The following is a 24,957-nucleotide window of genomic DNA, read 5'->3' as shown; positions in this document are numbered from 1 at the left end:
TTTTTCTGAAAATTTCCATGATGAATTTTTCAAACTTCAAAAATTCCATCTTTCATCGATTTTAAAGCATTAACATAAAGCTTCACTTAACGTGGCCAAAAGAAGGAAGTCTAAAATTGTTAAATCATAAGATCTCAGAGGGTAAATCTTATCATCTTATCTCACGATCATGACACTTTTCGGGTAAAACTACAAACGATGACTGTAAAATATTAATCATTCTTGTAGTAAATTTTGACAATTACGATGCTCTGCCCTCCTTTTTTAATGGCGTAGTTTTTACTTGTAAAAGGCAAAATATGACAGTTTATAAATAGAAGTTGCCCTAATAGCCATTTAAAATGAAAACTCTTGAATTGAAAGCCTTATTTTACACGATTATTTCTTCTTTTACTGTAAAAAATTCACATTTATTTCCCAGACTTAAAATTGACTTTGAACAATTCTTTTTAATCACTATGAAGCTAACTCATTTCTCTGTGTTATTTTAGAGCAATTTCTATTCAAATTAAAATACCACATTTCTTAACATTTTATTAATGTTATATTTTAATTCTCATCTTCATCATTCTTACATAATTAAAAACCACCATCAGACTTACGTGATATCCGTCATTATGAAAGCTTTTATAGGTTCTATTTGTTATGCATTAAGCATTTTATTGTTAATGTGACATAATAAACTTCTTTTTTATTTTCTCATTTATATGCTAAATTAATTGATTTATTATATTGTTTTAAATTTTATTTAATAGAATTACCTTTTCATTGGCTTTTGATGGCATATAAAATTCATTTGATCATTTCGTTAAATACAATTATTCGCATGTTTCACATTGTAAACACCAACAATTTGTTTTGTCTTTTGCATGGTCTTCACATTTTTTCCCATAATTTATGTCTGAACAAAAAACATTTAATTTTCATTCAATTTTTTGACAAAACAATTAAAAGAATTCCCTAACAAGATTTTATGGTGAATTTAACACGAGGAAGGTATAAGGTTAGTGGATAATGATGACTTATGTCTTAAATTTGCATTAGAATAGAATCTTCAAACAAAACAGGCTTAATTTGTCTTTGGTTTCCGTCATGTTATCATTCATTTACCTTCTTAAGGAGGATTTGGCATTTATTGTTCAACTTTTGTATTTATTTAAGAAGATTAAACAAAATTAGATCGAAGGCTTAGGTAACAAAAATCAGTGAGAACTATTGAGGTCATATGTATTGTAACAAAGAAAAAACCTCAAGCTCAAGGTCGTTTGATAATTTTTTTTGTTATTCCATACGAAAGATCAAATCCACTTTTTTCCAATATGGCACAGCTCTTCGTGCTGTTATAATTTTATAAGTTTTTGGTTCCGATAAGTCTACAACAACTAAGGAATTTTCAATCTTAAACAATCTTGGACTGTTAAATGTCGCCCTAATTAAATAAAAATAATTCTTGGCAAATTATTTTATTATTATTTAAAGTGGCTCCATAAGCTACATTTAACATACAAGAGCCTTAAACATGCAGTAGTTAAGTCCTTGTGTTCTTCTAGCAGAAATTGGCTCATGACTTCAAATCGTGCTTTTAGCGATTAAACTTGACCAACACAAAAACAATTTAAAATTTGACCTTGCTTCGAAATATATTTATGTGGTTTTTTCTATTTTAAAATGAAAACACTTTTCCATTAAGCAATTAGTGGCATTTAATGATGTATTTTTTGTGCGCTTTTCATTTTCTTAAAAATTTGAAAAGACATTTTTCATTTCTTTTGATTTTTTTCTATAGCTAGTATTTGCTGTATTTTAAAACACTCATTGCTAATTAGTCATTTTGCTTCCTTTTCCTTCGTTTTGATTGCATTTTTTTAAAGGGGTTATTTTAAATTGTTTTTTTTTTTTCAATTGAGTTTTTCAATTTAGGAACTAGCACTTAAGTCAGAGTCTTTTTAGCACAGAATTGCAACAAAAAAAAAGCCAAAGAAGAGGAAAGTGAAAACAATATACACTCAGAGAAAAAACATTACCACCTACATTTTGGATACTAAATTCGATTTTTTATGACAGTACTTAAATATTCAACATTTAACATCAATTTGAATCTTCCTAGCTTTGAAAAATATTAACAGATTGAAAGTATTCCCAACTTTTCAATTTAAACCGATGTCGTTTGTTAAAATGTAGCTTTTTAAAATCACCCCTTTTAGTCTCTCTCGATGCAATTTGATTTCCTTTTTCAGTGTATAATTCTACCCTTAAAAGAATGAGGTTAAAAACGGAAGCAAACGATTTAATAGAATTTAATTTTTCATCCCTTTGCTTCCTATCAGTCTGGAAAAACTTTTCATGCAAAGTAAACAAAGTATACAATAAGAAAAAAGAAAACAATACACATGAACAAGAAGGCAAAATAAAAAAAAAAAACAAACATTACACACCCAAAAAATCGAAAAGTTTAAAAATAAGTGAAAGCTCTTGATGAATGAACGTGTTGAAAATGTGTCGGAGGAAGTTACTTCCCGTTTTTACACGTACTAATCCCCGTTTGATAAGGATTTACCCAAGGATTACATTAATGAATCTTAGAAAAAATGGGGGAGCAACGATGAAAGTTTGACTTTTTGTATCCTTATATCTTTATGTATAAGTATAGCACACAGACAATAATTGTTATTATAATTCTTTTGCTTAACCCACCCTCTACCCCAAAGTTTGATGACTGGATTTTTATTTAATTTAATTTCAAGTCAGTATTGTTTTAATTTTGCTTGTTTTATGATTATTGTTGAGGAAATGCCCACATCCCTTTTTTTTGTGGAGAGTAGGGTCGTAGTAGTCAAGTTATGGTTTTAACTGATATGCGTCAGCAGGACTTTATAAACTTTACATACATAGGTACATACAAATAAATGAGGATGTATTTATGTATAGGCATACAAATGGATAAAATTAGGAGGGTTCTCATAAGGATAATTTTATAATATGTATGAATGTAGTATGCTATGCAACTAAGCTAATTTAAATTAATTAACCTCAAGCAGGTCTATATGATGGTCATTTGTATGGGAAGCCTTAAAACTAAATGAAAACAATAAATCTTATACTGTGGGAGTTCTGTCAAAATAATTTGATGAAAGGTTAAACTATTGTACTCCTATTGGTATGAAAGATACGTCGGGGCTTTTGAAAACCTTGTGTTCACCATTCGTTTTTTATTGAGCTTTCAGGATAGTTTTTATTGTGATAAGAATTTCGATGCTAAGCTTCTGCTTACTGAAATAAAACTCAACAAGAATACATTTTTTGTAAACGATTTTAAAAAATAAACATTTTTGTTCCCACAAAAGTTTGGATTACTTATATTTGAGTTTTAAATAGAATTTAATAAAAAACCTAAAATTGGAACAGAATCATTTCAAAATTCAAATTTTATCCAAATTATTAAAGAACTTTTAAAAACATGCAGTCGATTAAGTTTAAGTCATTTTCTGTTGATATATTTGAAGCTTCATAGATTTTATTGTTATAGGTTTTTAATTTGTAAAAAAAATAATATTGTAAAAGTCATGAATGCAAAGAAGTCAAAAATATAGACCTAAGTAGTGCAATTGTAATACCCGTAGCGTGATGGTTACTGTCTTTGACTGTGTTGTCAGAGGTCTTGGGTTCGATCCCTAACTTTGCCTCTTAAGAGGAATTGATAATTTCTCCAAGACCAATTCTTGTCATAAAAAGTACTTTCTCAAATTAGCCGTTTGGATCTGGCTAAAAACTTTAGGTACCCTGAATCCCTGAGAAAATTAATAGCACACAGGAATGGTTGAGAGTTGAAAGTCACTAGGTCCTTGTTCCCGACGAAATGTTGCGATACCTATTTTCTTTTTGTTTATTTAGTACAAAATCAGTCTAAATGTTCTCAAGATATTCTAAAGATAGACAAATGTGTTGTTCTTAAAATATTCGAGCTAAAATATTTTTTTGTTTGGATTTATTGAAAATTGTTACTAATTTTTTTTTTATTACTTATTACATAGAATACAATTTAATTAAATTCGATAAAGTTTTTATTTTATGTCATTTGAAATCAAATAAATGTTAATTTTATTTTTAAATTTTATGTGGCACAAATTCCGTACTGCATCTCGAGATTATTATCTTTAAAGCAAAATTAAGTTTAAGTCTTTAAATTTACTAGTTCTTGAAGACAAAAGTTGACATCTAGAAGAGACATCTTTCAAAACACGATTTATTTAGGTTCTATGAAGCCTGAAACATGGATAAATGTCAAAATTTTCAAGTACAAAATTGTAATAACCTTAACCAATACTTTAGTTTTCTAAAATCTATTTTTTGGAAACAAAATCAATTATTTTTATTGATTTTAGCAGTAAAGCTAAAATACAGAATTGGTATTAAATTCTTTAAAAATTTTAAATTGATGCACATGTTAAATCGTTTTCAAAAGTTCGTATGTTACTTAAAACTCATAAACTTCTCCAACGGTTTTTTTTTAATTTAAGATAAAAAACATATCTTAAAATTATTCCTCCAGAAAATATATCTACGTATTTATTCCAAAAATAAATATGCATAAATATTAATAGGGGGATTGGGGTAAGGCTAAAGTAAGCGAACGTGCTTCACGGTCTCTTTAACTAAACTAAACCAAATCCAACTATTTCTATAATATTTCCCATAAATCCAACCTTTTCTATGGTATATATTATATAAGAGATATAGCTATAGGTAAACTTCTATCCATTAATTACTTTTTGAATTATTGTGCTCGCCTCACGTACGCTCCAATATTTTCACCCGAACGCTCAATTATGTAACATTCATCGTTATTCGTCCGGGGATTACTAAGCACTTAAATTACTCAACGATATAAAACCCAACAAAAAGATTCCATCACGTTTTTCTCAAAGTTGTCAAAAAAAAAAAACAAACAAAATAAGAAAAGAAAATAAAAAAAGACAAAACAAAAAATAGCCTAAGAAATCTAAAAATATATATAATCCCATCCGCACTTAAGGTCCAATCAAGAAAATAGAAAAAAAAAATAAACGAAAGGTGTAAATTAAGTGAAAACCAAAAATTAAATTAATTAAGAATCACTCAATGATTTATGATCGTTATAAAGCGATGTGTTGTTGATTATGGCTACTGCTTTTCCCTTATGACTTTTCTGTACACACTTTTGTATACATATACATAATCGACTATAAACCAATAGAGAACGAAAAATACCCAAATTTTATATAAATTGAATTTGAAATGAGTGTTATAGTCAAATAGTCGTAATTACAATTTAGAAAATCAACTCACAGTTTCAGATAGTCAACATTAGATAATAAAACGTTTCCGGTTCCGTCTACTATACTACACAATACACATACAAACATATTACGAGAGATTACCAATAGGTTCGATTGGAACTCAACTCGGAATCATCGTTATGAATTATGTATGTATGTATGTTTACTGAATTCACATCACAAGAAATCCTAAAGAGACCGTTAAACGTGAGTTTGGGTGTTATTTCTTTTTTTCGGATTTTGTTATATGTATCGCTATGCGACGCTATGGTTGGTGCGGTATCTTCCCAACCAGTTCGATGTTCAATAAGATCGAGGCAAAAGGCCCCTCGAACCTGTAAACAAGTGGATATACTTAGCTGTAGTATATTACAACACACAAACATAAATTCATCATCAATTATTTTCAACTTTCGATTTTTGAATTTTTGTATCTTCTTTTCACCCCGTTGTTGCTTGGGGCCGAGTGATGATGCCTGTGCCTGATGCTGTCGGTTATCATCCAATAAATGGCTTGTGTTTACTTTTTTGTTCCTTGAGTTTGTAACTATATTTTTAAGCTTGTAGTTAAATGATTTATAATGCCTAACTTCCTCTTTGGTTGTGGCTTTAAGATTCGAATAAGAAACTACACTACAGTTCACTTGATAAGATATTTGTTGTTTGAAAAAGTTTTTTTTTCTGGAATTATTTATTTAAATATTTTGTGAATAAGCGCTGGGGCCTAAATAATTCTTTTGTTTTTAAAATTTAGAAATCTTTATTAACAGAAATGTTTTATCAAAAATGCTTCCATAGATGTCAAAATAATAAGTACTGTGATTTTTGGAATAAAAGTGCAAATAAAAAACAAACTTCTTCTGTTTTTGTCCTTATTTTAGTTATTAAAAAATATTTGACCACAGCACGTAAAATTAAACATCATATTTACAAATTTGATGCCTTTAAAATTCTAAAAAATGTTTGATACTTTTTTAAAGATTTATTTAATTTAGCACAATATTGAAAAAAATTGGTTTGTTTACAATATTTTCCCGAATCTTTAATAGATTGTACAACATTGATTAAAAACACTAATTTTGGTTTAAGATTTAACAGAAAAAGAAACATTGATTGTTGATATACATTTTCAAACGGATCCGTCAAATCTAGCCCTGTCCCCATGTCATGTTCATGCTTTTAACTAAAATTAAGCTTTTTGCAATTTTTTTTTATGTGTTTTTAGTTTCAGCACACACGAATTATTTATTTGTATTGCTTTTAAATTACAATTGATTTTTATTCTTATTAGTATTCCTGAATTTTTCAAGTTTAAGTCTCACTCGGAAAGGCCTAAGACCTTTTGGATGGAGTTTGAAACGATAACAAATGCTATTTAAATTGTAAAATGCTGTTGAGCTGTTGAGTTCAACTCAAGATTTTTTTTTGTGTAGGTTAAATAGATCATGAAAAAAAACTTTAATTTTCAAAAAAGTAAATAAAGTTGATATAGGTACATTTTACATTAACTTTAAGTTGATCTCTAATTTTCGCTGCAATAGTTGAAAAGAAAATAGCATTTTAAAAAGTGATGAATATTATAAATTGGGTGTGTTGAAATTAATGGTAGTTTTATTTTCTAGTTTGTACATTGCACCTATTTTATTTTATTTTATTTTCGATTATCATTTCCTGTGAGGTGTTGGAAAGTTTGATTCCCTCTCTATTAAAATTCACATAACCGCTCTCCCCGACCTTGTGAACGTGAGGAACTTGCAGCTTTAACAATTGGCGGAAATAGATCCCTGTTCTTACCGTCCCATATAAGGCAGTAATCAATTAAAGAACTTTATCTATGGGCCAACATTTTCATGGGTTCAGAGGTGCATAACATTTTGTTCGCCTGGTCAAAACAGGCAGATTTTCACAAACCCACCCTTGCCAAAAAGATTTTTGTGTTTTTTTTGGATCTCAACAAATTGTATTGATTATTATTCCATTAAAGGTGGTGTCAAGTTCACTTAACATGAGCCAAAACTTAAAATAAATTGAAACCTAAGTTATCCCAGACAAGCCTTTACAAGAAGTGTTTATGAATTGAACTATTCACAAAAAAAATATACGTGACATAAACGACACTCAGTTTTATGAAACCAATAAAGGCTTACATTTTTCGGTTTTGACAAAATGATTTGTGAAATAAGAATTTTGCCTACGTATTCCAAGACATAAACTGTGTTATTTAATTGAAAAACAATTTGTTTAAAAAAATAGGATACAAATTTATATTTTTCTATGTCGACAATTTACGAAATAAAACTTAGACTACATGATACTAGACTAAAAATTAAATTATTCACAATAAAAACTATTACGCTGAGATTGAGACGTCGAGAATGATATTATTAGGTTTTTACGAGGCTAAGGTGAAAACAGGTACCGTTTTTCTGAAATCAATGATAAAAGTCTATAAGATCAATACACATTATAAAAACTAGGAAAAATATAAAGGGTGTCCCAAAATTAACGCAAGATTTGAATTTTGCCGCCATTTTTGCAGTGAAGTGTTGGCAATCCTGAAAAACAATTTAACAGCTAACAGTATAGGGTTATTAAAAATGGAGCGTTACACGATAGAACAACGTGTCTTTATTATTAAAGAATATTTCAAAAATAGTGAAAGCTTTTTCGAGCAAAATCATCCTAAGCGATGAAGCACATTTTCATCTTGATGGCTTTATCAATCGCCAAAATTGCCGCATTTGGGGTTCGGAGAACCCACATGTGATTGTCGAAAAACAAATGCATCCACAACGCGTGAATGTATGGTGTGGATTTTGGGCTGGAGGCATAATTGGGCCATATTTTTTTGAAAATGATACTGGTCAAGCAGTCACTGTTACTGGTGCTCGATATCGCGACATGATTACAGAGTTCTTTCTGCCAAAATTGGATGATATTGATGAGTCCAATATGTGGTTTTAACAAGACGGTGCCACATGTCATACAGCCCGTGAAACAATTCAATTACTGCATGACACATTTCCAGGTCGTGTACTCTCTCGTTTCGGTGATCAAAATTGGCCTCCTAGATCGTGTGATTTAACACCATTAGACTTCTTTTTATGGGGTTATTTGAAATCACAAGTCTATGTCAACAAGCCCTCAACCACCCGTGCATTAAAGGAGAAGATTCAACGCTGCATCAACGAAATTCAGCCACATTTATGCAGAATGGTCATGGAAAATTTCAACAAAAGAGTGCGCACTGCGCATGTGCATGCAAAGCCGTGGAGGCCATTTGTCCAATGTGTTATTCCATACATAACCCTATCCTATGTACTTTACGAGTCTATAAAAATATAACTACCAAAAGACTAAAAACGGCGTTTTCTATTTAATTCAAATCTTGCGTTAATTTTGGGATACCCTTTACTTCATTTTTTGCTATTGCAATTGTGATATGTGAAATTAAGATGAAAATATATTTTATAAGATTTGTTGCAGCAGCATTTTGCGAGTGAAAAAAGTTGTTTGAGGATTGTTTCAAAAGTTCAATTTATTACAGTATTTACAAATTTCTTTAAATACAGAAAGAATATCAATATTTTCTCAAAACTCAAAAAATTCTTACAAAATGTTGCACAAAGTTGTTTTAATTGAGGTCAACATTATTACTTGAATTTTTTAAAAACGGAAGAACAAAAAAGAAACAAATGCAAAGTGTGACTATAATATTGATTCCCAGTGTAAAACAACACCATAGAGCACATTATACACTATACCGGATGGTCCATCCAACATTTCGGGTGTACTTCCATACTCTGCCGCATTCACTACAAACAACAGCAACAACAACTCATACTTGTATATAGAAAGTAAAAGTTATTTTGACTGCTTTTTTGTGTGTGTTTGTTGTTGTGTATCTTTTGATCGAATTTTAATACAAAAATTTTCGTGAAGCTGCAAAAGAAAGTGAAGATGGTCAACAAACTGAATTATTAGCGAATACCAAAAAACATATAAATATATACTCAGATATAATCAAGACAAACCTGTTTCAATGGATTGCCGGAAATTTTCTTAAATTTTAAAGAAGATGCACTGCACTGCAAAGTGCAGAATGCTGCAGGTTGTTGTTTCACATCCGTTTCCACAAAAATGCAGTTTGGATTGATGTCTTTTTTTGGTCTGTTGATTATACTTGATTATATTTTTCGTGTTTTTTTGGCGGGAAATGTTAAAGGTAGAGACATATTTTCGTGTTTTTTATGAAGGGTTCTGAAAACAACAAGGGACCAACTTTCTTTTGCGATTTTATAATAATGCAGCTTCTTTTTTTTAATTAAAAAGGAAACACGTAGTTACCTTGATATATGTATACGGTACGTACGTATACTCTCATGTTATAAACCCTTTCCCTTTTTAAACGTGAAAAATACTGCGAAGTAGATACACTCATGTTGTTGGAATGTACCTTACAAAAATGGCCTACATTTACTTTTACTCGAAAGCGAAAGTACATTCATCTCTTTGATATGCCATGTTAGAGTTAAAAGGAGGGGGCGAGGGCAGGGATGGATGGAGAGGTCTTTTGAATGGAAAGACCCACACGTAGAATCTAGGTCGGGCGGCGACATCGACATCACTTGTCGCTAAAGCTTGCTGCCGTAGCCGTAGGTGCAAGTCATTGTCATCGTTGCCGTGCGTCGTCATCGTCGTCGTCGTCGTCAGTCCCAGACCGAAGCGAACGAAATTAAATATCTCAGCCACAAACGTCATTCGCATATATCTATGTATGTACCTACAAACCGACACGACACTATAGAATATATACAGTTCAAGGCACGAGTTACTTTACTTTGCCTTCAGGTGATGCGATGCGGTGTGGTTTGTTTTATACTACTGTAATTTTTATCCCGGTATACCGTCCGTATTCCTTTACCTGGTAGCGGTTTAAGTTAATTGATCGGTGGTGTTTTTGCTTTTTGCTCACTTTCTTGTCGCTCAGAATGATTGGTGAGAAATAAGTTAGATTAGGACAATGAAAATGGAAATGGAAATGAAATGGAATTTATAAATTCATCACATTTTTTGTTGTTGTTTTTGGTGTACCCACCTAAAGACTTGAAATGGTTAACAACACATCGCACGCTCTCCTCACTCTGGGAAGTGATTTATTTATATTCATCAAATAATGTACACGGTTTAATGAATTTCAGTCTTTTCATTGAATGATAATGAATTTTTGAGGATAAACAAGAAAACTATATGAAAGCAAAATGAAATCTACAAGGTTTTTTGTCTTGAAATATTTTGACCACAAAAGCTTTCAAGTATATTTGCAATGAGAGAAGATATTTAGGATCCTTAAAGAAATAAGGATTCTTCTTTAAGAAAAGATGTAGGTATAGGTATAGATTTGTATTTACCAACAATCCATTAAGATTTGAGGAATATAGGTACAAAGGAAATTTTAAGATAATGAAGATAGATATTCGTAAAAGGTAAAGCTTTGAAAGGTATTTAGAGAAAATTGTTTTTGCAGGGTTAACCAATTCCAAAATAAATTAGAATCGATTTTTGTAATCATGAACAAATGGACAAAGTATAATTCTGTATGCTTGAATTACAAAATGTTTCCAAATTTCAATATAGTTATTCATCAGACCTGAAATCAAATGCTTATGGTTGAGATTTTTGGGTGAGTTATTGATGATGACCTCATAGTTTTCAACCTAAATATTGAAACCCAAAATATCCAAAAATCATGTAAGAAAATCGTAAATAAACAGCGCTTTTTAGGTTATTTTCATATGTTTGCAAGCAGATATATATTTTAAGTTTAGTGGATTAGCTCTAGCCACTTATAGAAGTTTGAAAATGGAACTTTTCAAAAACATACAAGTTTTCAAAAACAAAAGAAGTTCTTTTAAGGAATTAGTTCAATGCATAGTCTGCTTTTGGTTTTTTTTGTTTGAAACCGTGAAGTAAAGATATTATGCCAATGGTGAGGTAATGTTCCAAAAAAATTGCAGTTGCGAGATTTATAGACAGATTTATATTTACTTTCCTCGAGACTCATTTTCAAAGTAGTAGTCACTTTGTCGTCTGCTAACACCGATCGGCGAACACGTATATCAGCTTCACGAAAATTTTGCACCATCTTTCTGCGTGCTTCATTGCAAAATAAAATGTCTAGCTATCAAATATTAAGCGTTGGCAAGCCATTCCCAAACAAGTCGAGTCTCACCCTCTAAACACTTACCAATCGCACTTACATCCCTTCTTTCCTAGGTCATGGAAACGCTGTTTTTTTATCAACTCAACAAATATCGAAGATCGAAATCTCCTAAATGACCTATCGTACGGCTTTGGCCGCAAGAGGTTCACTGGTGATCTCATGGTTTATCTAAACGAACAGTGGAGCAAATCAAAAAGCATTTTAAAGGCTTTGGCATAAGGATCTTCTAGCGAAAGTGCCTATCTACTTTCGGTTTTCATGAGACCCTCCTTCATTCTATAAGCAATTAGCTTTTGGATTGTTCAATACAAGTGTTATTGGATAGGTTCAAGTGTGAAGTCCATAACATTATTGCTGGTGTACCCCAGAGCTCTGTTCTATCTCCAACAATCTTTATCATTTTTATAAACGATCTCCTGTCTGCAACTTTTAATCAAATATTTTGTTTTGCTGTTTTTGTTAAGCTTTTTATATTCGTTTTTAGACTCACGGCTCACGAAAAATATGATAAGCTCATTAAATTCCGACCTAAACAGCATTGTTTAATTTGGAATAAAAAACGAGTGGAATTTATTGCTTTGAAAATTCGATGCGATATATATATTTTTACTGCTATCCATGGATGGCACTAGGATCAACGAGACTAAACATTTCGATATTTTTGGTATATGTTTGTCACCAACCACTTCCTCTGGAACGATCACATACGCGATGTCGCCAAAAATTCCGCTAGGTGTTTAGGTTCCCTAAAACGATCCATGAAATGTGTGATCTGGCTTATATCTAAAAGACTTATTTATGTATGAACGTCCAAAGCATAAGTATAAATTCCATCCCTTGGCTGATGCTTCTCCAAATGTCTTAAGCCTCTCGGACAGTTCTGAACATTGATTGGGGGTAATATCATCGTTAGTTCATTAACATCGCTTGAACAACGTCGCAAGGTTTCTTGTCTCACCCTTCTATACCCATACTTAAAAGTTTAATGCCTTAAATAGTTCAAACGTAGTACTCGTGCTTTAAGGAATGCTCATCAGTATACTCTTGAGCGCAACTTCGGCCGTACTCTCAAATATTCTTTCTTTAGCCGTACCACGCGAATGTGGAATGCCTTACCAAATTCTGTCTTTCCAAGTTATTGCAATGTTCAAAAAATCAAAATCAATGTGCACTGACATCTCCTTTCAAACCGTTTCTATCTTTCTTTGTGGTCACACTGTACCCCTTCATTATAATATCCCACCCTATTCATGTAAATCGTAAATTGCGAAAAAATTAAGTAAATTAATATTTTACTTTTTTTCCATTTTTGCCTTTATCCATTAGCTGCTTTCAAATAATCCCTTAAAGCCCTTATTTTCCTTCTATAATGTTCTCAGTATTTAAGATTACTTGATACTTTAAACAAGAATCATTAAATTTTAAATTTCACCGATTTGAAATAAAAGAGCAAAATCAGCTCTCAGAAAAATATTAATAAATAACATTTCACTTGAAAGTTTAACCTACACATCACTTGTTTCTTGATATTCAATTGTGCCTTAATTCAAATGTATGTACGTAAATATATCTGATGTGGGAAGCTTTTCCGAGAAAGTATTAAAATTATGTTTTTTGAAATGCGTCATATTTTCTACACCTATAAATACTCCATATTATTATAATTATAGTTAAGAAATGTAATTCAATCACATAACAATACGATTATGTTTACATATTTACAAACATTGTTTTGTTCCAAAAATTATTAATATTATGATGTGAACAGCTAGCACAGAATATCCAATTAATTTATTTTTGCTTGAATTGAAATCTAATTAAATTCAATTTACTATCAAAGATAAATTTCTATAACTCCGCCTACTAATCAATTTCCTTTAGTATTAAGTTTAGCATACATTTTATATCATTATAGCATTAACTCGTAAATACACTCTACATTATTTCAATAAGCACTTATTTTTAATTCAAATTACTATCACAAGGTCTAGAAAATCGCACTAGTTAATCAAAATTTGGTTGAGTTGCTTTATCTGAGATTATGCCTTCAGTTTCTTTATTTTTTAATTGAACTTTTGGTCTAGAGACACCAACATGAACGAACTGAAATTATTGAAAATAGTCTAAAAATTTAAAGTCTTTATTTCAAAAAGTATTACATTTATTGATTTTTAAAGATTGCACTCACAAAAGATTGCATTTTTTATAGAATCTTTTAATAGAGTAGTTAAAAGCAGTTACGAAAAAAAAACTGTTTTATGAGGAGTGCTCAGAGTGACCTTTTAAAAATATTGCTCTTTCCAACTTAAGTGAAATTTAAGAATTGTGTATTGCATCTATGGACTCAAATTTATACAATCACACACTTTCAACCCCAAACTCCTTTCGACCTCAAACCCCCAACAACAAAACATCCTTAATTTCAATTCCATTTATACACTTATCGTCATTTCACTCTGGTTAAACAACAATAAAACCAATCAAAACCAAAACTTTGTGTGAACATATAATATTATTAATTTATAAATACGCAATTTGAGTCCCGTGGGAACAATTACAATTTAACATTTCTTGGATTAAATTTCACATTATAACTTTGCCATAATTTCAATTTCACATATATTCAACTCGAATACAACACAATACACACTCTTAATACAATCTTTCTATAGACGGTAGCTCTACTTTCATTGATCATCCATACACCAAGCCGTAACGAGATATGAACCTTATCGCAGCTTTCCCGTTCTTGTACCTTTTTAATGTTTTAACCCACATCATCCCCCATTTTGTATTCGTATAAGAAACTTTGGGAATAACGTTACCGCGTAACTGGAATTTAATGTGTATATCGTACTCATAAAGCTTAAGCCCCGCACAAACTTTGTATAGGGGACAATTGAAAGTAGAATGGAATATTAATATAGAAAATAGTTGGGGGGCGGTATTATTTGCATAAATTTTAATTAAATAAACCTCAAACCATCGTATTGGTGGAGTTGGCAAAGGTGTAGGTGGCAGTGGCGGTAACGTGATGGTGGCGTTCGTTCGTGGTGGTGATGGTGATGAGAGAAGAAGAAGATTTACCATTTATGTTTTCATTTTTCTATTTTTCATTTTTGTTTCTGTTTTTGCAAAATATAGCACTTCTCAGAGGTGAAAGTGAAACTCTATTTATCATCTTCGTGCCAAAGATACCTTTTTTACCTACAAACATATTTATTACTTTACATGCTGGTGGCGCAGTGTATCTAGAGTTGTGCTACATGTATCTATATCTACTCTACTATAGGGGTACCATAATTAACTATTCATTTTATATTACTTATGGGACATGCACAACATACATTTATAGGTAAAGTAACCTATATCATCTTTTCCTTTATGCAGACATGGGTCTTCGTCGTCGTTGGTTCAATGTCAAATAATGTAACAACACTTTTGGACTTGTAAATTTTAAAACATTTTCAGTCTGGGTTAGGTTTTTTTTTTTATTTTCTTATATATTTTTACACGCAAGGGAAAGTATATTGGTTTTATGTATTTTTATTTTGTTTTAGATACTTTGAAGCTTGTGGGACTGTTTATGACAAAGGTCAATATAAACTTTTCTATTATAAAGAATAACAAAGTAATTAATGTAATAACAATCTGAGATGATTATGGTGTAGATAGGTTGGTATGGACTTAGAGTATATTTTGGTTTTTTTAATTTGTTGTTTAAAAGTTAACCTTCGAGACTGGAGGCATTCCAATTTGTGATAGGTTACGTTACGACACACTCGTTTAAAGTTGTTTACAGAATGAAAGTTAAATAAAAAGCTTTTGACAGTTTTGCCACAGGGCTGAAAATAGGTTTTAACAAAGAAACACATGATAAAGAATTGAAATATAATACAAATTAAAAAAAAATAACATGTGTGAAATCAAATAAATAGACAAAAATAGATAAATTAAGCGAAATGTAAAAAATAATACTATTTTTCAGTAACTATAGTTTTTTTTGATCATTCAATATAAGTATTATATTATAGAAATTCTTACTTGTATTTCTAAAAATAAAAATTATCACTTTAAAAGTTGTATGAACAAAAATTGTACTGTCTTCAGAATAATTTTATAATATGAAAAATTGCGTTTTCTGTATCTGCCAAAATTTTTAGAAACATTCAAATGGCAGCCTTCTTAAAAAAACAAAACTGCAACAAGCACTGACTTTAAATAAGTAAACATATATATTTTCTACTTAAATATCTTGAAAAAAAAAAGCACTTAACAATTCAAACTAATTTCGTCTTGCAGAAAGTATTGATTTTAACATTTGATAAACATTTTAGAAAAATTTATTGAATCTTTGTTCACATCGGAAATACTACTACTTTTTGAATATCGCGACTGATGACAAAAGCATAAAGTCAAATTTTCGTAAATTTTTGAATTGTGATTTCACTTATTTAAAAAAAAATTACAATGCAAGGTTGGAATAGTGAGCAGAAATGTTTTCATTTTTATTATGCATTTAAGAAAATAAATTGTAAACAAGTTTTCTAAAAAAACGTAACAATACACTTTTTAATAATCTGCAACAAATAAGCCATAAACTTGTTAAAATTTGTATAAGAACATTATTAAAGTTTTCTTATAAAATTAAGAAATTTCGTTCGTAATTGGCGCTCAAACAGGGACTTTTAAAAGATTTATTCCGAATTCTTAACACCAACTGAACAGGAATGTATTAAAAGTTCCGCCGTCCAACGTCTTCAAAATCAAAATACCATTTATTAAATAATTTGGTTTTTGTTTCCATGCCCGAGTCAGACTTCTTACCACCGATAGACGATCCCCCGTCCTCAGTCTCCAATCCGTTCAGAAATGTTGGTTTCATATATTTGATGAAGAAGAAACATGCAGCCTCTAGGGCAACGCATGAGTCTACTCAGAAGCTATATGACCAATGAAATAGTTTCACTGAACAAATGATTGACGTTGCCCTATCTTAGGAAGCAAGTGATGCTGACCTTTCTAAGGAAGAGACAGCTGGGAATCCTGGTGATAAGGAGAAAGTACTCAGACCTACTCGAAAAAGGATTGAAGTTCCCTTTGTATGTTCAAACTCATTTGCACGTACGGACTATAATCAGACCGTCCCTAACCCTCAAAAGTAAAACCAATCTAACAGCAACCACTTTCAAACAATAAAGTTGTTTCCGATAACCTCTTGCTAACCATTATTACCAGCAGACTTTTATCTCTTATCCAGGCCAGTTTCAGCTCAGTTTAATTCTACACCATTACCACCACTACCTACATCTTTAAATCGACTCACTTTGAGTTACGAGGTTAAAGGATGAACATTGTGCGCAAGTGGCCTGTAATTTGATTCTTCTGAGAACCTCTTTAATTTCCTGGAAAAAGTAACACAACGCACGTGGTGTTATAATATTCCTTAGAATGATATGTTAAGATCACTACTTAAGCGGTCTTCGTTTTACAAACAGAAACTTATCAAATTAAAGAGTATTTAAAAATTTTGTAGACGACTTTTTGACTTAACGTTTGTTACTATAGTAAATTCGACTCTTATTATTTTCCAACGTTAGCGAACTTTATCTTTTTAACTTTCCATGAGAAGTTATTGTAATGGGTCCGATTTGTCGAATCGAAATTTTGACATTTCTCGACGTTTTAAGGTCCCTAGAGTCGAAATAAAAGATTTTTAGAAAGATGTGCGTGCGTGTGTCTACCAAACAACTAAATTTTTGGAAAAAATCCAATGAACGGATATTTTTATTTTCATTTATTTTTCATCTTCAAAAAATGTTGTGCTACGAAAAATAATGTTTTAAAGATCTGGTAAATTTTTTATAAAAATCAAATTTACAGTTTTTTTTTATAAAAAATAAAAACCTCAAAAAAAAACATTACTCAAAGTTGGTAAAAATTAAATTTCGAATCAAATATCTTCTCAGAAACTAAAGAGAATGACTTCAAACTAATTTTATCTTATAAGAAATATTGTTTTTAACATTCGGTAAAATTATGAGAAAAATTGGGTTGACATTTTTTTTACAAAAATAAAAAACTTAAATACAAAATTTAACAGAAGTTGGTAAAAATTGATTTTCGACTCAAATATCTTTTCAAAAATTTGAGATTATGGCTTCCATTGAATTTTAATATATAAGAAATATTGTTTTCCAAATTCAGAAAAATTGTGAAAAAAAAACGAATTGACAGTTTATTTACAAAAAATAAAAACCTAAACAAAAAAAATAATAAAAGTTGGTAAAAATTGATTTTTGACTCAAAAATCTTTTCAAAAGTTTGGAAGATTGGCTTTAAAGCTTTAAAATATTTGTATCTTTTTAACAAAACTGTTGTCAACATTCAATTAAATTTTGAGAAAAATCTAATTGACAGTTTTTTTACAAAAAAATATAGACCTTAAAAAAAAAAAAAAAAAAACAATTTTCTTCAAACTGTTTTTATTTCACAGAAAATAATGATTTCGATTCAGATTTTTTTTTATAAAAATCCAACAGTTCGTTTTTTTATACAAAAAAATAAAATCTACAAAAAATAGTACACAAATTTGCAAATTTGATAAAAATTGATGATCGGTTCTTGATATCTATCAAATTAATTTAATTCATCCACAAATTGTAAAAATTTAAGAATTACTACTAAAATTGGTAAACATATGTTTTTGACTAACAAACTACGAGTATTTAACAAAACTAGATTTTCAAACTAATTTTCTTTAAATGAAAAATATTGTTGGTAACTTTAACTAAAATACGTCCATGTTTATTTTTGTGAGAAAAAAAAAACAGCTGGATCTTAAGCAATTTTTTCCAAGAACAAAAAAAATAATGTTTTTTTAAGTATTTTGTTATACCTTTGTTTATTTAAAATATTGAGTCATTTAACTGAAACATAACTTTTCTAAGATACAATTATACAATTATTAAAATGCCGAATTTGTACTTTTTTCCAAATACAACACTTCTTGGTTTCATTACCAAGAAGTAATCGTAAAATTTGGCAACAAAACAAGGGAATAAGCGAGTTCCGTTCTTTGTTTAATTAATTACTTACTTGTCCATCTCACTATTCATATTCATCTGAATCCAACTAAATGATGTGTAAGTGCTATTAAAATTGATTTGCTGTAAACTATGAGGCGGGCTATTTTTTTTTCTTTGTTCCAAGCAAACCTTCATATTCGTATATAGAGATAGAGCGTAGGTTGGTTTTAACTATTTAAACAAAACTTTCACCCAGCCGGCACCAGCTGCACCACCACCTAATGACTTTTTGTGGCATTTTTTTTTATTTTTAGTAAAACTTCTTCATTTTCATGAAGTTAATGAAAATAAGTTAAAAATTTCCTGACTCTTTATTCAAATAGAGGATAGTTTTTGTTTAAATTTTTGTTTCGCTTTAATGTTAAAATAATGCGGCTGGTTGACAATTTTATGCAAATAATTTGTACTTAAGAAAAACAAACAACATCGCGCAGTGCAGAGATATTATCAGGGAAAAATTTAACTTTATGAATACGAGTTGAATGAAAAGTTTATTAAAGTAACTTTTTTATGGCGAACACAAAAAAAAATATTCCTTTATCGCACATTTTGTTTGTAAAGCTTCTTCCCCCATTCTTCTTTTTCGTTTTTAACAAAAGCCATTCATACAATGAAACAAATAAAACAAAAACAATTAATTACATTTTCCAAAAGAATTAAATTTCAATTAAAACACATATTTCTATTTAAATAATTTCATTAATCAATTAATTTTACCCTTAATGCAACCAAAATTTAAACAAATTATTGAAAATAAGGATTTCTAAGAAAATACTTACCAATAAATTCATACATAATAATCATACTTAAAGGATTATTTCATTGAAATCAAATTTTAATATTTTAATACTGTTGTGAGTAAAAGTATTGAATTAATATAGTTTCTTTTTTGTAATTTCAACATAAATTTAAAAAACAAATTCAAAAACTTAAAAGGAATAATTTTTATAATTGAAATTAAAGGAGTTTCATCAAAAATACATTACCAACACTATTAATATAAAAAGAATTTATAATTCTGGGGTTTTTATGATCTCATATCCTTTATATTTCATTAAAAAAAACAAACAACAATTTCAACACAGAAAACTTGAATAAATAATTGATATTTTTATTGTTTTATTCTGCATTTATTATGAAAATTGCAAAGATGTGGCTTATTCATTTTATTTCATATGTAAATATAATTAAAAACCGTAGTAGCCGTTTTTCATTGAATGGCCGTCATTTTCCAGAAGTTAAATTTGTTTAAAAATATCCTGTTTTCATGACCACGCTTACCTTAAATGCTGTAAGTCAAAATACCTTGCTTCTTTCATCAAATATAATATCACTACCATCACAATTGTGATTGATGATTCCAAGAAAGTCCCATGAAGTTTATCCTCGAACCTCCTCAAATGACTTGACACTGAATAAAAACTGCTATGAAAATTTCTTTTCCAAATTAACCTTCAGTATAGAATTTTATAAAACTTTTAAGTGACTCAAGTTTGAAGCATGACCTTTACCACTAGGTAGATAGGTAGGTACCTTTTATTCAAAGAATTTCTAAAGGTACCACTTGAATGTACACATAAAACTGTGTCTTCATTTTTCTCATACTATTTTTTACTGTAAATATAAAAACTCCAGCACATAATGCACTCTTCAAGCATTTAAGGTCCTTCTGCATCTCTTTCTCTCAAATTAAATGCATCGATCAATCTTAGTCCGAGCGTATAACATAAAGTGTTTGTGGTTGGATGTTCGTTCAACGAACTTCTTCAGTCCTCTCGTATTATTCAAAAGCTTAAACATCAAAAACCACATCCCTTCTTCGTCCTACATTGCATCATCCCACCCGAATAGCCCAAGAAAAAGCAACAACAAAAAAAGGACTTTTTTAACTTGCTCCTTTATTTTTCTTCTTATTTTAAGGGAACGCAAAATGCATGTGGACTTGTGTGCAAAGCAGATTCCTCGACCTAAACGATTTTTTCAAGGTGCAATTTTCATATTAAATTTTTTTTTTTCGCACATAAGAACCCGCGAAATCATAATTTCAACTAACAGCTCATAGAACTCTCTTTTTTCTTGCACCAGCAGACCCGAGAATTGCAGCATGCAACCAAAATAAAATACAAAAAAAGCTAGAAAAACTTAGGTTATAAGAGAAGAAAATGTGACGAACTCGTAAACACCTAATGTGTGCTTTTGAGTTTTACACAGAGCAAAGCACAACGAAGTAGCACATTGTGAATACTAATACCGTCCAGATCAGCACCTGGGAAACATAAATTCTGCCCCATAGAACCGAAAGGGTAATACGTGTATGATGCTATGATGGTGCCTAACAGGCATCATCAACCATCATCCATTCCACCATTTCCTGTAGAAACCTCATTCGCGGGTAAATTGCGGTGGAGTTGTAGGTGGAAAATGTTCGCCTGATTTTCACAAGTTCATATTACACACACAGAAAGTAAGAGAAGAGAAAAATGTTTCAAAAATATGGAAAAGTACACGTTCGTGACATTATGCAATTCAATGGGCAATATTAGTAATTTTCACCTTTTATGAAAGTTTCTTGTTCTCACGTATTCGGAGCGTATTTTATAACCCGTATTATTTGTTTTATTTTATTGCAGACGATTCTACGGATAGCATGCATTTTGGCAATTGCATCAGCTGCACCGATTCAAGGTATACTGAGTAATGGAGGCATTGGAGATAGTTACGGACCACCCCCACGAGGATTACCGGCTCAGAGCTATGGACCACCTCAACATCAGATTCGTGTTCCGCAACGAGAGTATGGAGTTCCTCAGCAGATTCCCTTCCGGGAATATGGTCCACCGGCACTGAAATATGGACCTCCAAAGCTGAATTTCAATTTCGGTCAGAACTTCAATGGTGGGTTTAACGACCAGATAAAGTCTTACTTCGGAGTTCCGAAACCTTTCTATGGTCCTCCTCATCTGCAACATACCCCAGCTGCGACTTATGGACCACCACCCCAAAATAAGCCATATTCAACTTACGGCCCCCCTCCCAAGCCTCAAGGAACCTATGGACCACCAAGACCAGCTGCCAGCTACGGACCACCATCCTTGCCTCAACCCTTGCCATTGGTACAGCCCGGAATTTTTAAGCCCAACGGCAATGGCTTTATTTCTCGCCCACACACCTCATATGGACCACCCCCATCGGGTCAGTTCATCGGAAAGCCAAATCTCAACTACGGCCCACCAAAGCCCAGTTACGGACCACCCCCACTACCTAACTTCAATCGACAGCCCACAGAGACAACGATTATCGTCACCAGCGGAAGTGGTGGCAACGGAGGCTTCCAAGGTGGTCATCACTCCCATGGCGGTGGTGCTGGTGCTGGTAGTGGCCCCCTTAAGCAGGTCCAAATTCAGGTAGAAAACCAAGGCAACAACCATGGACATGGAGGGAGCTCTGGTGGACATTTCCACACTGCTTCCTGTGACGGCTGGAAACCAATTCCGGCGCCATTTGGTCACTATGTCGAACATAACAATATCCAAACTCAATCAGGTTATAGCACAGTGTCGAGTGGTTCAGGTCACAATACAGTCACTCAATACAGCAGCATTGGGGGAGAAAACTTTGGTGGGCTAACAGATGAGCAACTTGTTGCTGTTGCCCTGCAAACGGGTGGATTCGAAACGGCACCAACACAATCCCTTCCGGCTTCGGGACCAGTCGATTTCCATTCAGGTGGCGGACATGGTGGAGAGGGAGAACATCATTTGAATTCAATCGAATCGGAAAATTTACAGGTATGTGTGTGTGTTAATATTACAATGTATAACGGCAAATGGTTTAACATTCATTAATTTCAAAGTTTTGCCATTCAAAAGATTTAAATGAGGAGCAAATTTCTGGCCATATTTCAAGAAAACCTATTGATTTTTTTATTCCCTTAGATTGCACTCGGATCGCTTGAAGATACCTATTCGAAGGCACCACAAGACTCATTTGCACCCAACTCAGTACATGCTCAGAAATACAACTCCATAAGCAGTGGAGAATATGGAGCACCCCCAATTGGTAGTGGTAATGGTGGTAACTTCCAAGGTAATGCCAACCATCAGCATCATCACCATCACCATTCAGAAGGTAATGCTGGAAGCTTTTCATCACAAGGCTCAAATCTTGGCATCCTCTATGGCACACAGAGTGGCAACCAACGTCCTTGGTTGAATAACGCTTTAGCACCACCAAGTAATCCTGTAACCTATCGTCCCCCAGTACCACAGGGACTCCTCGAATCGATTGGCGCAACAGTACAGCATTTGGATCAATTTGGGGTTAAGCCACTGAATCAACCAGCAACCTATATTCCTCCACCACTAAAGGAAATAGCCGAACCATCCAGCCAATATGGACCACCCCAGCAACAGCTTTTGCCACCACAACAGAACGTAAATATTGAATTCCATCATCAGGGAGGAGGAAGCCAAAATCAATACCAGCAGAATTATAGAGAAGAAGAACGTGGTAATGCATTAAACCAGTACTTGCCTCCACCCCTACCGGTTCCAGTACCACAGCAACAGCAACAGTATCTGCCACCACCCCGTCCCAGCCATCAACTTCAAGGAAGTTCCTTCGGCGGATCATCGTCTTTCGGTGGTGGGCAGCAGCAATTTATTCACACCCAAGGACTTCCATTCCCCCATGAAGCCAGATTTAATCAACCTCAAGATTGTGGACATGGACCGAATCTTGTAGGTGCCAATTATCAGCTACAGCAACAACAGTTTGTCGAACAAGGTGCTGGCAGACCAGCACTCTCCTACGGACCACCACCATCCGCACCAGGCAGCGGTCCTGACTCCATCGGTTACGAATCGAAACGCTCCAGTGTGACCTCTCTGCCTGAAGAAGTCAACTCGGAGAACCTTCCTGGTTTGGATGGACTCAATGTCATCTCAGCACAAAAGTCTCAATCCGTTTCGCTCCCGGTACAAAATTCTCAGGTTTCCCCTTACCAGATCCAAATCCAATCTTCAAATCCATCAGAATCCGTAACCAGCAACGATGGAGACACCAACCATGAAGAGGTTCTCTCCCAAGGGCTCTTGCAATCTATTCTCTCAGCAATAGAACAGCCTCAAGCCAATAATAACCAAGGGACCACAGCACAAAGTCTGCAAAACCGTTCCGATGTTGATGTGCATTTGGACGAGGACGCCAAAGAAAAGGATTCCACTTTGAGTGCAACGAAAGCCATCGTGCCAGAGTCAAGTGAGACTTCAGATGATGCAGCCGAAGAATCCAAATAAACCTCATTAAATTCAATCCTGCGCCACCTCAAGTCCATAGTTAATTTGTTTTAAATGAAATTGAGATGGAGACATCATCATCAATACAACATTATGCCCACTTTAATTTATTTATGTTTATTTTTAGTTAAATCGTTATGTTTCAACGAGCAGCCAATGAAGTAACGAATAGTTGTTTAAGTTATTTACTTCTTTATTTTTTCTTCTGTTTTATAAAGTTATTTATTTTTCATCACTGGCGAAGCATGATTTGAAAGTCGTCAGTTTGCCATACCGACTTACAGTCAAAACTGGCTGTCAAACAGCTGAATTGAAAAAATGTATAAAATAAATAATTAATTAGTTACAGTGTCTTAGAGTTCATCTGATTTGTATAGTGTACTGATTATGTGTAATTAAATTATGTACTAAATGTATTTTGGTTTCTTATTAATGATGGGAAACTTATTTAAGTCATCAATAAATTATATAAAAAAATAACAAATCGTGTTTTGAAAGTTTATAATTTCAATTAAACTTCTAAGAAGTTATTCCATGAAAATGAAGTACTGTATTAATTACAGTTAGAATATTTTGTTAAAAGTAAACCAAATTTAGAGTGAGAAGGTGTAACTTTATAATTGCCTCAGTTTACTCCAAATTTCTTGAAAACTGTAGGTTTTTTGAAAAGAGTTATGAGTACACAATGCAGCTCACGTAATTCTTTACAAAACAGATCCTGACACTCTATTTTATAGAATTGATAGAAAAACATGGGGGTTTAGCACAAATAGTCAACAAAATTAATTAAAATTATGTTTTCTGGTAGGGAAATTCTTATTATTGAGTTATTGTTGAAACACTATTTTTTATTAGAAAAAACAATTTTATACTATTGCTGGAAGGGAAATAACACCATTTTGTAGAATTTGTTTGTTTTTGTGTTCGCTTTTAAGAAATTCATTTTTATAAAAATAGTAATGAGTTTTCTTTTGAAATCCAGTACTGAGGAATTTTTATTCATGCATAGTTAGTTTGAATTGTGGACTCTTTTT

General features: G+C 32.0%; 1 protein-coding gene across 1 annotated transcript in view; it reads left to right on the top strand.

Moving 5' to 3' along the window:
• LOC129948176 (trithorax group protein osa) overlaps nt 1-24,339 on the top strand; it is a 26,539-nt gene extending 2,200 nt beyond the window's left edge. Inside the window, exons 2-3 of the mRNA XM_056059056.1 lie at nt 21,257-22,414; nt 22,562-24,339. Coding sequence (XP_055915031.1) covers nt 21,257-22,414; nt 22,562-23,923 — 2,520 coding nt within the window. The 3' untranslated portion in view covers nt 23,924-24,339. The remainder of the gene's footprint in view (nt 1-21,256; nt 22,415-22,561) is intronic.
• Nucleotides 24,340-24,957: the final 618 nt, after the last annotated feature.

This window comes from Eupeodes corollae, chromosome 2 (assembly GCF_945859685.1).
Source record: "Eupeodes corollae chromosome 2, idEupCoro1.1, whole genome shotgun sequence".
Classification (NCBI taxonomy): Eukaryota; Metazoa; Arthropoda; class Insecta; order Diptera; family Syrphidae; genus Eupeodes; species Eupeodes corollae.
The sequence above is the reverse complement of the archived record's forward strand: the minus strand, read 5'-3'. Positions and strand labels throughout refer to the sequence as shown.